This window comes from Plectropomus leopardus, chromosome 17 (assembly GCF_008729295.1).
Source record: "Plectropomus leopardus isolate mb chromosome 17, YSFRI_Pleo_2.0, whole genome shotgun sequence".
Classification (NCBI taxonomy): Eukaryota; Metazoa; Chordata; class Actinopteri; order Perciformes; family Serranidae; genus Plectropomus; species Plectropomus leopardus.
The window spans coordinates 7,417,612-7,434,664 of NC_056479.1; the positions used below are offsets into that span (position 1 = coordinate 7,417,612).

The 17,053-nt window shown below is 37.1% G+C and overlaps 1 protein-coding gene across 2 annotated transcripts; it reads right to left on the reverse strand.

Annotated features, from left to right (window-relative positions):
* Positions 1 to 905: 905 nt before the first annotated feature.
* Positions 906 to 16,114, reverse strand: elac2 (elaC ribonuclease Z 2). Of its 2 annotated transcripts, XM_042505800.1 has the most exons (25): positions 16,048 to 16,114; positions 15,607 to 15,827; positions 14,762 to 14,812; positions 14,599 to 14,669; positions 13,688 to 13,752; positions 13,523 to 13,580; positions 13,368 to 13,436; positions 13,189 to 13,278; positions 12,822 to 12,877; positions 12,674 to 12,732; positions 11,905 to 11,977; positions 11,708 to 11,820; positions 11,530 to 11,628; positions 11,283 to 11,421; positions 9,382 to 9,467; positions 8,970 to 9,091; positions 8,719 to 8,815; positions 5,287 to 5,425; positions 5,138 to 5,176; positions 4,927 to 5,036; positions 4,192 to 4,291; positions 3,988 to 4,108; positions 3,441 to 3,519; positions 2,948 to 3,092; positions 906 to 1,330 (listed from the first exon to the last, which is right to left on the reverse strand). In XM_042505800.1, exons 2-25 carry the CDS (start codon positions 15,813 to 15,815, stop codon positions 1,091 to 1,093), a joined length of 2,430 nt encoding a protein of 809 aa, XP_042361734.1. In that variant the 5' UTR covers positions 15,816 to 15,827; positions 16,048 to 16,114; the 3' UTR covers positions 906 to 1,090. The 2 variants fall into 2 exon arrangements, with proteins under 2 accessions (XP_042361734.1, XP_042361733.1); XM_042505799.1 differs by having other exon boundaries at positions 15,607 to 16,114.
* Positions 16,115 to 17,053: the final 939 nt, after the last annotated feature.

Below are 17,053 nucleotides of genomic sequence, written 5' to 3' on the forward strand. Positions count from 1 at the left end.
GCCACAGGCCGACTGCACAGGAGCACCTCAAGCCATCCTGAGGCTTTGTCCACACACACATTGGTATTTTTTAAAACACATCTTTTTCTGTGAGTTTTGGCCTCTTGTCTTCATATGCCAACTGTTTGAGGTCACTGAAAACTGATCTTAAGTAAAACTCCTTCAAGGCTTAAGAGTGTTAATAAATCTGTTTTCAAGGTTTGAAGCATCAGTGCTGACTTAACTTGCTGAAACAGCATGTTTGTGGCTGGAAGTTAGCATTTATTGCATTAGATGCTAACATCTGCATGTTTAGCAGGAATGTTTATCATGTTCACCAGATGAGTTTACCCTGTTAGTATTTACTAAATAGCACAAAACAAAAAGTACAATTGAGGCTGACAGGAATGTCAAACTTCAGCATTTTTGTCCTGAATTAGTTTTATCATTTGTCCAGCTGTTTCAACCTGAATTTATAGCCTGCAAATTAACCTCAGATATATGTGTTACATAGTTCCTTATATAACAATGTTAATCTATACTCTATGATGCCATTTACACTAAAAAGCCTAACTAAAAAATAAATAAAACTGGACATTTTTTTATCTGATAATGGTACTATATGAAAAAGATGGGATTAACAAAGTATTAACAGTCCACCTGAGGGGGGGGGGGGCAAGTCAACCCAATTAATGGAAATCCATCCAATAATAGATCATCATATGCTGTATAAATAAAATATGTATTGGAACAATATCCACGTTTCAAAAAATCATTAATAGCTTTTAAAAAAAAATCTTCTTTTAAATTCAATAAAAGCTGGTGTCAATTGAGCTCACCTTCGTCAGGGTTGAAGTATAATATAAAATACAGGTGACAATGACATACTGCAAAAACTAGATTGGACATCATCGTATGACACAACAGACTGTCTGGTATCGCTTTATTCTCTTTAATGAAAAACAAAAACTCTTCTCATAGCTCAGCTTTGTACACTGCAATGCAGAAAATATACATGATTCTTCTTTAACCAAACCACATGAGCCGAATAAAAATCTTAAATAAGGGAAACTAAAAGTCTGTATGTCTTAAACAGATCATCGCTGCAGCTTCAGTTGATCTTCAGCCTCTTCGTCTCTATGTTGTGCGTCGCTGCCTCCTCCTGGTCTCTTTTGGCACCTCGGCTGATGTCGCTCGTCTTCTGCTCACTGTTCACCTCGGAGCTGCTTCCTTTAGGATTCCAGCGCTCCCTCCTCTCTCTTCTCTCCTCCATCTCACATATGTCCTCGGCAAAAAGGGTTTTAAGTGCTGGACTGAGCCTGGGGAGGATTTTAAAGTCCCCAAAGCGAGTCTGAGCAAAGAGGAAACAGGAAATGGTCAAGTGACTTTACCAGGTCTGAAGTGTAACTTCTAAAAGCAGTGAGGCTCATAAATACTGTGGCAGAGTGTTTCCTTAAATCAAACTTGACTTTAGCCTCTTTATGTACTTCAAAAGGAGAAATCAGCAGTGAACTAAAACAATATATACTCTGGAGTGCAGACAAACGTACTGCCTGCAGGCTCATATTAACACAACACCTCAACATTCAGTGTTTCCTCAAAGTCAGTGAGTTACATTTGACCCATCTACCAAGCACCAGAGTAAATTCCTTATAAGTGATAACATATTTGGCAATAAATCATTTTCTGATTCTGATACTGTCTGAAGTCTTGTCTAAGCTTTAAATTAAGGCTTTGCCACAGTTTTATTTATTTAATTATATTCACGAAAATTCCTTCATATCCTGCATTATACTGTAACTTTATTCTCTTGTTCATACTGCTGTTTTTAGCTTGCTCTGACTATTTTACCATTTTTAAATGATATCTCATTTTTATCTCCTTGTGCTTGTTGTTTTATCGTCTTATGACATATTTTTATGTCTTATGTAAATCACTTTTGATTGCCTTATTATCGAAAACTGGCATTCTTTGTTTATATTTTCGATTTGGACTCTTATCCAAAATTAGCAACAGGAAACATGTTGTTCCCATTCAATCTATATCATATCATATAATTATATATATAAAAACAACACTTATTAACTGTGAAATCATCAGTCTAAGAATCCAAAATCAAAGTGCATCAAAGCTCATCTTCTGAGCTTTGATGCAAATCACTTGGTCTTCATCAACAACTAATTTATGGCACTCATAGGTTGAATGCACAAATGATTAAGTTCAAATTAAGGAAGTTACATTCTCTTACAACATTTGAACATTTTGAAAGGTTGTACTCTTTGTGCAATCTCACCTGTAATTGCTTTTCTCAAGTGTAAATATGTACATTGTGCATCTGTCTATGTTTGAACTGTATGATATTATTTTACACAGGTCTCTCTTAAAAATGAGATCACAATCTTAAAGAGACTGTTTAAAAAAGGATCAAATTAAATAAAATTAAATGTTTGGGTCAAACACTTTTAGATTTGTATTTGTTCATTTTTAGAGGTAAAAATCTGAGGCAAAAGTTAACACAAAAGTACATCCACTCAGGGTTTTACACATATAGAAAACTCATTCATGTTCTTATTTTGGAGAATATAACACCCAAGAACTTTCATCTGGATATTTTTTTGATCAATTTTTTCCTAAAGCTTTAAAGTTTTCTGATTTAGATCAGGAATTATTTGATTAGAGACTCAGTATAAAAAGAATATAATGCTGGTGCAATGGCACATTACAAACAGTAGCTAGCCCAAATGTAGAACAAATAGTGTTGACATAGCGTTCAGATGGTGCTTTCAAGAGCAATCGTATAGGCAAGCAAAAGACTCTTCAAGAGTTTATTTGTGCATGCAATGCTGCACCAGGTAGCTGTCAGGTTGTTTTTTTTTTAAACTTCACAATACAGTCGTGACACGCATTCAGTCAGCAGTGGTTGAGATATTACATGAGCGTGACCGCCGTCGTCTACAGTGATTCTTACCCTCATGTGGTCGAAAGAAATCCCGACTCTGTCGCTGAAGTCTTCACTGAAGAGAGGGATCTTGGCGTAGCGCTGGCTGAAGTGGTTCAACATGATGAACTCGGCGTTCATCTTCATGCCGATACCGATGGCCTGGGAGGTTGTGCTGTCAGAAAACATGAAGCATAAAGTCAGAGATTCACCACTTTCTCACTAAAGCTGCTCGGAGGAAAACTGTTGACGGGAATACTGTTTTCTATAGACATAAAAGATGTTTTTGTGAAGACTGACGCTCACTCTGGCACCATAAAAATGTCCAAAAAATCAATGTCAATATCTGAGGAGAAATTTAACAATGCACTCAACAATAAGTGGAACTTCAAACAGCCATTGAGGGGTACTTCTTTTGTTGGATTAAAACTTTTTTTCTATTTTTCTTCTTTTTTTTATTAATTTGCATGAACGACATTAAAGCCCTGCAGGGAGAGTTTGTGCCAGCGTTTGTTTGACCAACCTATGTCTTTTCTCTACAGCCTCCTCCTCCAGCCCGTCTTCTAGCGTGGCCTCGTGGATCAGTAAGGTTGCATTCTTTCCTGAAAAAGACAAAAAAAAAGAAGCCAAATCAGAGGCCTGACTCACAGAGAAGCACTTACAGCCTCTTCCTGTCCCACAGGAAATCAATCAGGTAGTCGGCGTAATCAAGATTCGGCACGCCCTGTTTGTCTGCTGAGCTGAGCCATCTATAATGAACAGACATGGGATACACTCGCTGTCTCTTTGGAGGCTTTGCTTGGACAGAATCCAGTCAAGCAATTTAAGAAGAGTCAATGAAGTGGGATCCCATAGGAACCATTACAAGAGCCTGCCAGCTACAAGAGTGATCGAAAGCATTAAGAAATATCTGATAAATTATTCAGATACAAGCCGTGCAGTCTACAGTTAGATGACCTTACATGAATCTTTGGAATATTTAAAGTCTACGCTCAATTTGCTCTTACATACAGTAAGTCTAGATACACTGAAGTGAAATGTGGACTTTAATCATTCTGAGTGGTACTAACCGATGTGTACGAAGGCGTCGCAGGGCATGCAGTCGCCAGAGAAGGCCACTTTCCAGCCTGACTGGTGAGTGAAGCTGCAGGCGTAGGCGTTCCTACAGTGTCGCACTGTGCACGTCTGGAACTAAGATACGCCGGAATAAAAAGATGAGTAAACTTTCACAAACTGGGAAGACATTAATGTCAAAGGATGGGATGTTAAAGCACCTTTTCCAGATCATTCATCTTCAGCATCGCTTCGATATATGAAATCATCCATGGTTTTGGCTCCTTAGCACCATCGCACAGAGTATTGCTGGGGATGTGGCTGACACAGAAAACAAATGAGATTAAAGAGCACAGGAGTAAAGATTATGTTGTTATAACTTTATCAGAGGGTTCGTCTTTGTACAGTCAGTGGTGGAAAGTAACATTACTCAAGAGCTGCACTAAAGTTAGGTGCAAGTACCTTAAATTGCACTTAAATATTCCTAGAGGTGCATCAATTGTGAAATTCTGTGTCAATACCCATGTGTTTGTTCTTTATTTTGCTTCTGTTGTTATTTATTACCCTTTTTGTGCCAAGAAATTGCCTCGCTGTTGTAAGCCTCCGTGAACCAGTCAGGTTGCACTGACAGTTCACACCCTTGTCTGTGAAGACATGAATGCTCCACAGACACCCCCGCCCCCCCGCCCCGGCAGCACAGAAGATCTATACTATCAGCACAGTTTTAAGGTGGACACCCGAGATTCGTGTCACAAATGTGTCCCCTTCTGTTCCTGAGACATAACGTTGAATAATGGCCAGATAAGTTTTCTTTCAGAACATTTTATCGTCACACTCAAGCTGACTTAAAATGTCATAACTTCATCATTTTATCCCATCGGTCATTTGTGTGAAATTTTGTCATAATTAGCATATGAATTTGTGAATTATTTTATTTGTGAATAGCGTGGACATACAGGACATGTTGAAGGATCCTCTGGCAGTGATTGTGATATTGCTTGAGCCAGGTCATCATGTCCCACGGACCCACCAGGTAGATGGGACTGAACTCTTTTCCTAACGTGGTCTAAGACACACAAACCAATGACAATTATTACACATTTTCAAACATTAGTCGACAAAGGAAGGGATGTATTAAGGTTTATGTAATCTTTTTCATGTACATACCAGAGCTCTTTCCCTTTGATAGAGCAACAAGAGCAGCCCCTAAAACAGAGGGACAGCTCAGGTTACTGGTTCTTCTGAAAGAGCTCACTGAGATTATCTGTTTGTTCATATTTGAAACCACAACATGGTTATCATGTGTAGCTGCTTACCGTGTGGTGGTCAGCATGCATGTGTGAGATGAAGACGGTTGAGATCTTGGACAGAGCCTCGTCCACAGCGTCCCCATAGTGTCTGCAGAGCTGACCAAAGGTTCCCTCTCCACAGTCCAACAGCACGGCCTGACTCGGACTATACGCAGGCACAAACACAAGACGGACTTTAGGAGGAAATCATTACCAGACATGAACTGAACAAGTGCGTTTACAAAAAAAAAGTATGCAACACTTTCTTGTAGTAAGTGCTGTAGCCACATTTTGACAAAGAAATACTTCTCGGTGCAATAAAACTATAAATATATCATTATTTTTTAAGGGTCATTGTTTCAGTTTTACACATACTTTGCACCTATAAATTAACAGATTTTATCACCTTGTGAACGCTATAGCCACTGAGTCCATTTTTACAAGCTCCTGTTAAGTGTGCTCAAATCTTATTCTTAGTTTCAAATAATACAAAACATGTCAGGATGATTTTGGGGGGGGTATGAAGACACTCAGTTGCTCTGAGGTGTTACTATTTTTTGTCCACCCCATAAATATTTATGGGGGAGGCAAAACACCCCCTATATAACTCAATACAGCTTAACAGCACCTCAAAGACATCTAAAATGACCACAGGGATCAATCAACACCTCTGTCTGGTGTGTAATGTTGATAAAGGTCACGTGACTACAAAATTTTATGGTGGAAACTTAAAGGTTTAGTGTGTAGGATTTAGGGGGACATATCGGCAGAAATGGAATATAATATAATGGTTATGTTTTCTTCAGTGTATAATGACCTGGGAACAAGAATCGTTTTAGTTACCTTAGAATGAGCCGTTTATATCTACAAAGAGAGCTGGTGTTCATCTGAGGAGATCGCCATGTTGCACCGCCAAGTTTCTACAGTAGCCCAGAATGACCAAACCAAAAAACTGGCACTGGATTGGACCATTTGTGTTGATTTCAGTTGCTCATTGAAGACAGCACCCCTCCGCATTTAGCTAAAAAACCCTTTTTAATATAAAACAGCTTTATCTATGTTTTTAGTGTTTTAAATCCGCTGGTCCATTTGTTTTGTAAAGAAAGAGACCTATTTGGATAATTCATCTGCTGGTAAAAACCTCCTGAACAATGAACACTGAAGGATTTTTTAACTGTGAATTCACACTAGGCACATGGGAGAAGTTTCAGTTGGCTACAATCTGCAATCTTTATAGCTCAGTGCCACTAAATGCTACACAGTGCTCCTTTAAAGCCTGCTCCAGAGGAGCTTAAACTCAGGACAGTTCTTGACTGTGCATAGGCATGAGCCACTCTGAATCATACAGCAGTTGACACATATGCACAAAGTCATATTGTATGTTTTCTTGTTTTTCTCTGTGTGTTTATGCTTGCTACAGCACACACTGTCTTCTTCAGACAAATAACAAAATGCATTGACTTTTATTGCAGGTTGTTGCATCAGACTGATGAACGAGTGCATTTCCATTTGATGTATGGACTTCTCATTATTTGGTACTTGCTGTTTTTTCTCTTTTTTTTATTCATTTTAGTTGAATGTCACAATTTCCCAAAGTTGATTAGAGGGTTATTCAGATCACCTGTTGCACTGGGCGTGAGGACTGACTTAAGATTTAAGAATTGAGAGCAGCTTGGTGCATTTCTCCTCTGGGCCAATCAGGGTGTGGCGGCACCCTGAGGGCTTAAGAGAGGTGAGGAAACACACACTCAGGGCATTCTGATCCTTCCTCAATTGAATGCAGACCTCATGTTGGCAGATGCAGAAACTCAGCTCTTTAGGCCCTTTTGAGACTTCAGTGTTGTCTTAATACTAAGTCACTTGCATCTGAGCAGTTCTTGGTGCTTTTGTGCAAGAGTCTGCTTGACTCATGGTCACATAATGGTACAGGCTTTTTATAGTGATTTTGTTTGGTGATGAATTTCACTAAGACCCAATATAACCACTATCTTCATATGTAAACACATCAGTTATTACTGAAGACACATTTATTATTGAAGAGGCATTGGTTTACCAAAGAGGAATTTATCACTTATTGAAAGGTACTTTCTTGAGATTTGTATTTTTGCAACCCTTAAAAATATCTTGGATTTAAATATATTTATTTCAATGTGAGCATTACAGAGCTGTCAACTGACTGGGAAAAAATAAAAACAATACAAAACTGCATAATAGGTGTTCTTTGGTAGAAAAAAAAATTAAAGAGATAAAACACAAATGTACCATTCAAAGATGTGAAACACAGTAAAGCAGATCATTAAAACTGATTTTTGTCAGATTTTGTTTCCCTGCATTAGCCCATTGTTCACCTTCCTGCTACAAGAAAAGTGTTTACTGCAGCTAACTGTAAATTGTCCTCTCTCTGTGGACAGCTGGCAGTTTACTTCTTCTTATTCCAGATTCCAGATTTTTCTTCTACTTGTTCCTATTTTTATGTCCTCATCTTCACATATTTTGTGTACATGTGTTGGAAGGGTACATCAAAGTGAGAAAAATAAATGCTGAAATGAAAAGAAAGTAGATACTGCCGTGCAGCTGTATGTCAAGTGTTGCACTTCTATCAGTTTACATCCATGTCTGTGAAAACATGTACACTTCACACACAAAGGATCTATATACTTAGCATCAACAGTTTCAAAGTGGTCCTTGATGATTTTTGATTCTTCACCGTGACGTTTGACCACGAGGCTCTAATAAGGTCATTCTTGAGTGGATGTTTGCGCCTAATTTGAGGATACTCCCTAAAGGCCATCTTAAGATACTGCGTTCCTAAAAATTAGACGGCTGTATGGCCACAGTGACCTTGACCTTGACTACCAAATTATAATCAGCTCATCCTTGAGTCCCAGTGAATGTTTCTGTCAAATCTAAATAAATTCCCTGAAGGTGTTCTTGAGATATTGCCTTCACAAGAACAAGACAATGTAAGGTGACTGTGACCTTGACCTTTGACCACCAAAATCTGATCAGTTCAGTTGAATCTGCTCCAACGTTTGTGCCAAATTTGAAGTAATTCCTTCAAAGTGTTCTTGCACTCATAAGAATGTGATTAATGCAAGTTCACTGTGACCTTTTACCACCAAAATCTAATCAGCTTATCGTTGAGTCCAAGTGCATGATTGTGCGAAATTTGAAGAAATGGCCTCAATGCGTTTTTGAGATATCGCATCTACAGGGATGTGCCGAACTGACAACCCAAGACACAATGCTTCCAGTCTCAGCTATTGCCGGTGCTGAGGCATAAAAAAATGTCAATTTCAAACTGCAGGATGAGATGTGTTACAAATGCTTTTATGATCTGGATTATTTTCCACTTTTCATTTAGTTTTAAGGAACAAGATTATGATTAATCAACTACACACAATTAAAAGAATTGAAAAATTATCTCTGCATGTTTGTGTGAAAACCTGAAATTCGTACCTGATATTAACTAATGTGCCGCTGACGTTTCTGGTCTTCATGGGAAGAGCTGATCCTGTTCCCAAGAAAACCACCTCTGGGTATTTTTCTCCCTTCCCTGCAGTAGAAAATAAAACCATTTTCTGCAATGATACATGATGATATACTTTTTTTTTCACATCTCTGAAGGACCATCCACTTAAAAGTAAAAAACATTTTGTTAGGCTTTAAAACTAAAAACAGCCCTCTGGGGTCTGACGAGGAGAACTCACCAGAAAGCTCTGCAGCGTCAGTGGAGCAAATCTTTCTGCACTTGTCCACTTCTTCCAGAAAGTTTGGGACCTCAGAAGCCTCTTTCACAAACTCTTCATCGTTGCAGGAGGGGATGGCGTCTCTAACGAATGAGATACAGAGTCAAGAAGACACACACCACTGCCCGCAACAACACTGGCCGAGAAAACAGCGATTCTTTTCACATCTGACCTTGATGCGCCTCTACAGTGCTTGACAGAAACAGCGGAGAAAAAAAACACTGACACTTGTAAGACGAGGTTAAAAAAGAAGAAAGGAGAAGAAAGCGACTGAGTGCAATGGTCCATTCCAGATTGTTTTCTGTGACAAGGCAGCGCTCGGAGCTGCAGAGTAATGTCGGCTAAATTGGGGGGGATTGAAGGACAAACTAACCTTTGCCACTCCATTACGGGTCTGAGCTGGAACTTGAGTAGACACTCGGCTCTGACGTTGGGGACGTGCAGGGCAGCCCGAGCCTCCTGGGGGATGAATACAAAGTTTTTGATGTTTTCTTATAACTACTTTTTTATGGATCATACTTGATTTATCACTTTGTGAACTCTGCTTTTAAAGCCAAGTAGAAATACAGTTACTGAGAGACACCGCAGTCAATACGGTAATAAAACAAACAGGATATAAAAACACAATACAGCAAAAAGGAATGATTATAAAGTAATGTACTGTGGTAAACTCTGACATATAATACTTTCTTTACTAAGGTCAACCGCAGTAAGTTTCGGTCAAAACTGAGTTATGACTGAAATGAAACCTTTGGATATATTGTGACATAATTTCCTGTTTCAATCTTGTTTCGTTGGAGAGAAAATGGGGTGTAAAAACTGCAGTAACTCCAATATAAAACCAACATCCAAGGAAAACTGCAGTAAATGTAGCTACTGTGCTCAGTCTTCGATTCTTGGTGATTTCCGATTCTGTCCTGCCAAGAAAATAGTAAGCATATTACGGCGAACAGTTAACGTGATAATGAGAACAAAGCAAATGACAAAATTATTGATAACCTCAAAATGACCAACTTATTTTGCATCAAGCTTGATGAAGTAAAATTTAGCACACAAAAACAAAAAAATAAAAAAAAAAGTCTTCCTTAAAAATGTCTTACTCAAAACAGACATTTACAAATGCAACAAACAGAATTTAATAAAAAATTAAAACATGTTATTCGCAAACTGAAAAAACAAACAAACAAAAAAAAACACTAAAATTGTAGTTACTGCACTTTGCCTTTGCATTATCTTTATAGATGCTGGGTCATAGGTTAAAACATTATTCATGATTTTTCACAGACAAAAATTATTTTATGAATATATATTTCAAGGAATACCTCACCCAAAAAATCACCATTACTTTATCAGTTAGTCATACCATGTTACCTCTTAATTAGTGAAGAAAACTAATATTGATTTATTGATTGATTGGGGACAATGTTTAGCAAGAAAAATAAAGATAAAAAATATCCGTTCACAAACTCATAACACAAATCATGCAGTATAATCCAAGTCTCATTTATCCAATCATATTCTCAATACTGCCAAACATGCATTTTCACAAAAAATATTTAGAACTGAACTGAAATTGAAACTTATCTGTGCTTCAAAGCCAGATTGAAAGCTGCTGCTCTACCACGGCCTCGATCGTCTCAATAACTGTGTGACTTTTGTCATATATGTACAATGACAGCAGATTTTGCTAATGGGGAAAAAACCTACATACCAAAAAGTTAAATGAATACTGTGATATGGACATTTAACAGCTGCAGCTATCGGTTTCTTTCATTATAGATTAACTCCTAACTTGACTGATTATTTTCAGATTAATGTCGGATAAAATTGTTAAAATGTCTACGGAAGTTTCCTGAGTCAATGGTGACATTTACAAATAATCTTGCTAGTAACCTGTGTCTAACCAACAGTCCAAAGCCCGAAAATACTTCATTTACAGAAAGTATGAAACGGAGAAAAGCAGTAAATCCTAACTTTGGGGAAACTGGAACCAGTCAATGTTGATAAATGATCTGATTGTTATAATAATTCATTTTTGTTGATTGGAAAACCAAAGTAATCGACAAAAAGTTTCAGTTTTAAAGATGAGAAACATACCCCGAAATGTGCAGTAAAACAAAGACTGAGAGGGACATAATATGAAGAAAACTGCAAAGACTGCAGTGGACTGGAGGCTGATTTATTTTAACATGTACAATCAGACGTTTCACCTTAGAAATACATTGCATTCATTGAAATAATACTATGAGATGCATGTGTGTGGTTTTGTGGTACCTTCGTTTTAAAAAAGCTGAGCTGTGGAAAGATCTCTGGGTGAATCATGTTCAGCTGAGCCTGAAGCTTATGACTCCGGATGTTGTGGACCATGGAGACTTGTTCATTAAGGATCAGGTGTTCGGTTGTGGATGAAAACCTGCAGAAACACGCAGAAAACTCTCAGACTCGCCATGTTTAACTAGATGCTAAAAAAAAAGAACAAGTCTCTTTGGAGTCTGGTGTCAAAGAGAGAGAAAACACAAACCTCTCCATCCACTTTTTGTATTGATCTGTTGACAAAACAGACTCTGGAGTCACATGGACGACCAACACAGCGGGGTTCTCTGTCCCTCCTGTTTGATATCTAGAAGAAACGACAGACTCAAGTTAAATACGGAAACAATTTTAATGAGTTCGCACATCACAGATAATCAAAGTGCTACCTTTGTAGCTGCTCATTGGTGCAAACAGCTTCAACAAACTCCTCAGACGGACACTCGACGATGATAAAGACTGGTCCTGGGTAAGTGGGAGTGCAAACCTGCTCCGGACGAATCTACAAGACAATAAAAATAATTAGCGTCTGCAAAAAAATCAGAGCTGCAGCCTGATACAATGACGGAGCATGTTTATGCGGCACCTCTTTTCCTTTGTACGTGATGCTTTTGCCGTCCTTCAAAGCTGCTATGATCGGACCGATGGCTGCTGTGCCTCTGAGGGGAATAAAACATTTCATTATAGTCATAATAGTTTCTGACCCCAGCTTTATTGCAAGACATCAAAGTATTATTAAAATATTAGAAACAACAAGAAAAAAAAATCTGTTTTCCATTGCTTTGTATTGTTTGTGGGCCAAGTCTGGGATATGGTGGTGAACATTTTCCATTATTTTCTGGACTAAACAATTAATCAGTTATTAAAAAAATATATCTACAGATGGATCCAAATGAAAACAAAACTTTAATTGCAGTAAAATTTATAGTTTGTAAACTTAACAATAAAAATAATAAGAAGAAAAGGCATCTTTAGATTTGACCAAATATTTAATTCCGAAAATCTTATACAATATTTATATTGTTTTAATTATTATTTATATAATTATTATAGTAAATTGTTATTATTGGTATTATCAGTAATAATAATAGTCATTATTGTTGTTGTTAGTATGTAACATAATTAAATACTAGATTATTAATTTAATTGTTACATACTAACAACAACAATCATAATATAACTAACAACAGTAAGATATTTGCATTTAGCTGTATGAATATGATGATTAAAATGCCACATCAGAGTCAGCTGAGCTCAAGAGCTTTGTATTGAAAGCTTGTGTTAATACTGAAATTTATAAAAATCAGTGACTTCAGAAAAAGCACCATATTAGACATTATTATGAGCCCACTCACACAGGCAAACCGAGCTCCTTGGCTTGAGGGACGAGGAAATTTCCTTTTTTGGGGTGAAGCTGTCAAAGTGGAGAAGAGTAATCTCACAAACAAAGTTCCTTCATGTGTTTATCACAAACAAGCTGACAACATTTTTTAAGTTTCCTACCTTACATATGAAGGAAACCAAAAGAGAGTTATCTCTGGTTGTGGGCTGTTTGGGAGCTATGAGATATAATAAAAAATAAAAATAAAAACAAGAAAACATCATTCAGTGTGGCACTCAGAATATAGCAATGTCTACGCAGTTTAACATTTAATGCCAGCTGTATGTTGCTAATTTATTTCTCTTATGTTATTGTAAACATGATGACATTATCCTCTTTAGGATTACATGTAATACGTTAATTTTTTAACCAAGCTGACTGAGAATTAATCTTAATTAATCAGTAACAAAGCCCGAGCTTCATGACATTCCCTTCAGTTTGTGATGTATGCAAAATCTCTAAATTTCTTCCAGTGGATCCCGCACTAACCTGGACTAACTGGATTGTCTTCGTGGCTGTTAGTGTGGATGCCGTCTGAGGAGGTTGAGGAGAGCTGACTGCCATCACCCGTCAACTGAGCTGGAGAGAGAAAAAAAAGAGTCAGCTGTCAACCAAAAACACTGTAAGAAGTTGTCTTAAGTGAAAATCAAAAAGCAGGAAAGACTCACCAAATATGGGCACCTGATAAACAGTCATTGTTTGGTCGCTGTACGTCTCTTCAGTGTACGGTCGAACCGCTAGAAGAGTATGATACAATAAACATCACACAAGACTGATATTGTACAAATAATAATGCTAATTGAGTTCAAAAACTTGAACATACACAGCTTGATATGTTCCAGTGGTCCAGAAAATGACTTGATGGCGCTCACAAAGCTTTCCTGTAATGAAAAAATAGAGACAAAGTATATATATATATAATACATGTAAGTTTAAAAAAATGCTGCAGAAACACACACAGTGAATAATGTATGCATGAGTTTCTCACCAGCTGTGGCGGTCCAGAGAGAACACACTGTGGAACACCGGTGTCCTTCAGCGTTAAAATCATCCCTGCAGAGGAAAACAACACACATGTTCAGTAAATAAAAACATGTATCTTTAGTCTCTGTTATGACATTAATTTATTTAAATCAATCAATCAATGCGCCTGAGTGCTTTTTCACCAATTAAAAAAATGTCTACAAAGCTAACAACTACATTCACTTCATGTAATACACTGTATCATAAATTTGAATTTTTATTCTATTGGATAAATGTGTTGATACTGGTCACTATGAGTTTAGATCAAAATCTATTATTAAAAGAGTTGGGACGTTTTTGCATCTTAAAAGGTGTGTAGATTTAAGGGGATATGTTGGCAAAAATTAAATAATAATAACTTTATTTAAAACCAGAGTTTACAAAGTGCTTTGACAAACAAAGCAAAGCAGAAATGGGACACAAAGACAACAACAGAAAGCCAAACAGTCCTATTGAACACAAGCAAGAAGAAACAAGGGTAGATTTAGTGTAAAATTTAAAGCAGATGACAATATATAATGTGAGATGCAGGACACATAATGCCAATATAAAATAATACAAAGAAAAACAACAACAGAAGCAATGAAAGCAATACAACCACAAATAACGGGAAGTGCAACAGATAAAACACAAATTAAAAGGATACATAACACATAAAAAAACAACATCACATAAAAGCAAGTCAATAAAAACGGGTTTTAAAAGTGATTCAAAAGATCTCTTAATCTCTGAAAACGACACTATGATAGCTGTGAGAGTGAACCGGAACAGAAAAGTTGCAGACAGACTTTTAAACATTGAGCTAAAACTCACTACAAAGCTCTGTAGAGCTGAGGGGAGCTTCACATCCCAATTAATCAGACAGATGCTACTGACCTGATAAACCTCCCACATTCTCCCAGCTCAGTCTGGTTAGGAAGATGTTGTCCAGTTGAGCAACTTTCAGTCTGTCAGAGGAAAAAAAAAAATATTGATTCTCCTTGTCTCTGTCCATCAGACTGACTCTGATTATAAACAATGTGTGTTGAAAGCAGCTTACTTGTGCTCCTGCATGAGTCTCTGTGTTCCTTCACCACAGTTGAACAGATATCTGCAGCAGAGAAGAGGGAAGTTTGTAGCCTTTGTAGACTGCATGATATTTTCATATTTATTCATAATGTATTTAATACTATTTCTATTAGAATGTAAAAGTACAAGTCTGCATATTTGCTTACCCTATGCATAATCCATTTTAGAGAAACAATACACCAGTCTGGATGGATACACTGATTAAGTGTTTAACAATCCAATATCATAAATGCAAGTCATCATCTTTAAGATTTGCCTTTATTTTGAAGGAAAGGGGGAAAAAAAGTTATCGTCATTTTATATTTGAAACTATGGTACAGAATTATTTAATTTTTCACTTTTCACCAAGTCCTTGTTTTTACCTTTATTATTATTATTATTATTATTATTATTATATTATTATTTATTATTATTATATTTATTTATTTCATTTTTTAAACTACTTTTCAGGTAATTTTCTACAAATTATTTGCTATTTTTGGGGTCATCGCTCAGTGCATTCTTGCCATGTTTTTGCCCAGGTTCCAAAGAGTTAATGTCTGGATCTGATCACATATGACACTTGTACATCACTGCAGTCAGGTGACTTAAACCACTGGAGGCAAGCAAAAACAAGATTTTCAGCTGCGGTTAAATATATTACTACGTTGATCATGTCTACATATTTTTGCCAATTTATTCCACATTTTCTTTAACAGACAGTGCTTAACTAGAGTACATAACCTACAACACTTTGTGACTTAAATATATATGTGACATGCGATTGTTTTGCACACATAGCCCTGTGAGACTCATGAAATATCTGTGTATTTTTACCTGTTGAACTCGGAGAAGACATACAGTGTGGCAGCATTGTCCCTGCTCCCAGCACCGAGCACCTGCAGGTACACTGTGGACGGTCCCTGGTTTTCTCGGTTCTCCCTCTTCTCTTTGGTCTTAAACCGCCGCAGAGGCTCCTTCTGTTTGGCTTTCCTTCCTCCTGGCGGCTGCCTCATCTCCGGGTTATTACTGTTATTAGCAGCCATTGTTCGGAAAAACTGGAAAACAGTCCGATGTAAAGGAAAATCACAGCGCGCGACAGTCGGAGGAGCAGCAAAGACAGCTCTGTCTTTAACATACTGAAGTAAAAAGGGCCTGAGCTTCACATGGAGCGTATTCATATTAAATACGTCACAACAATTTAAAATAGCCCGCTACGATTGATTTTTTAATACTTGTTTATACATTTACACACGCTTTTTATAAAGGAGTTATTACCTAAAGATAGCTGGATGCACATTCAGCAGGACTTTAGAGGTTGGTCAAACATGTGACACTTCTTCCGGCATCTAATGATGACGTCAAGGATTCTTCTCGCTCATTGGTGTGTAGCATTATTTACAGGGTCTATGGACCAATCACAGCCGCTCTTTGAAGGCGTTAGGCGGGGATAGAATACATCCATGGGATAGAGGAGGGGTTTAACATAAACGAAACACTACAAAATAAAACGACCTGATATAATAATACACATATTTAGCTCTTTTAAAGCATCTTAACTCAAACAACTCGAAAATATCATGATTATTAAAATAAAAGAATAAAAAATATGAATATACCCATTATACATTTGTAAATAATAATAATAATAATAGAATAAAAAAGATTACTGGACTTGTGACTCAGCATCTGGGAAAATTACTCTCTACTTTTGTCAGATCATGACACAGGCAATGTAAGATAAGCATTTAATGTGCTTGCAGTGGTGGAAGAAGTATCGAAATATTTAATTAAATAAAAGTAACTACACTACAGCTTTCCCTTAGTTCCCTAAAGTTAATTTAGCCCTCTTAATTACATTCTTATGCTTATTGCATCTTCCCATGTTTTTAGCAGAAATCACAATAATTTGCTCAGGGGGTTAGGGTTAATGTCTATGAATGATGATGTATGACAATAATGTAGCCCAGTGTCAACCTACTTTTGTTCTAGAATGTCATCCCAGAAGCTGCATAGTAATGCATTATGAATCATAAGTTATACCTTTTATTTTTTTGTAAAAAGTGAGTCAATAGCTTTGTCGTACAACAGCTTATAGTTTCGCGAATTAATAAGGCTGAATATATGTTTTTTTCTTGAATCATTGGCTTGTTCTAGATAGAATAAAAGGCTTGAAAACATACTGTTGCCATCACAGATTGACTTTAGGACCACATGCAGCATCACAGCAGTATTCAGGCTCAGAATACATAAATGCAAAACTCCCCATATATTTATGTTCAAC

Excerpts from the sequence above, each read along its gene's own strand:
- elac2 (XM_042505799.1), bottom strand. The coding sequence starts at position 15,950 with ATGAATACGCTCCATGTGAAGCTCAGGCCCTTTTTACTTCAGTATGTT. Across the intron at positions 13,279-13,367 it reads TTATCAGGTGCCCATATTTG|CTCAGTTGACGGGTGATGGC; the intron begins GTGAGTCTTTCC and ends TTCTCTCTCCAG. Across the intron at positions 11,422-11,529 it reads TACAAAAAGTGGATGGAGAG|GTTTTCATCCACAACCGAAC; the intron begins GTTTGTGTTTTC and ends GTGTTTCTGCAG.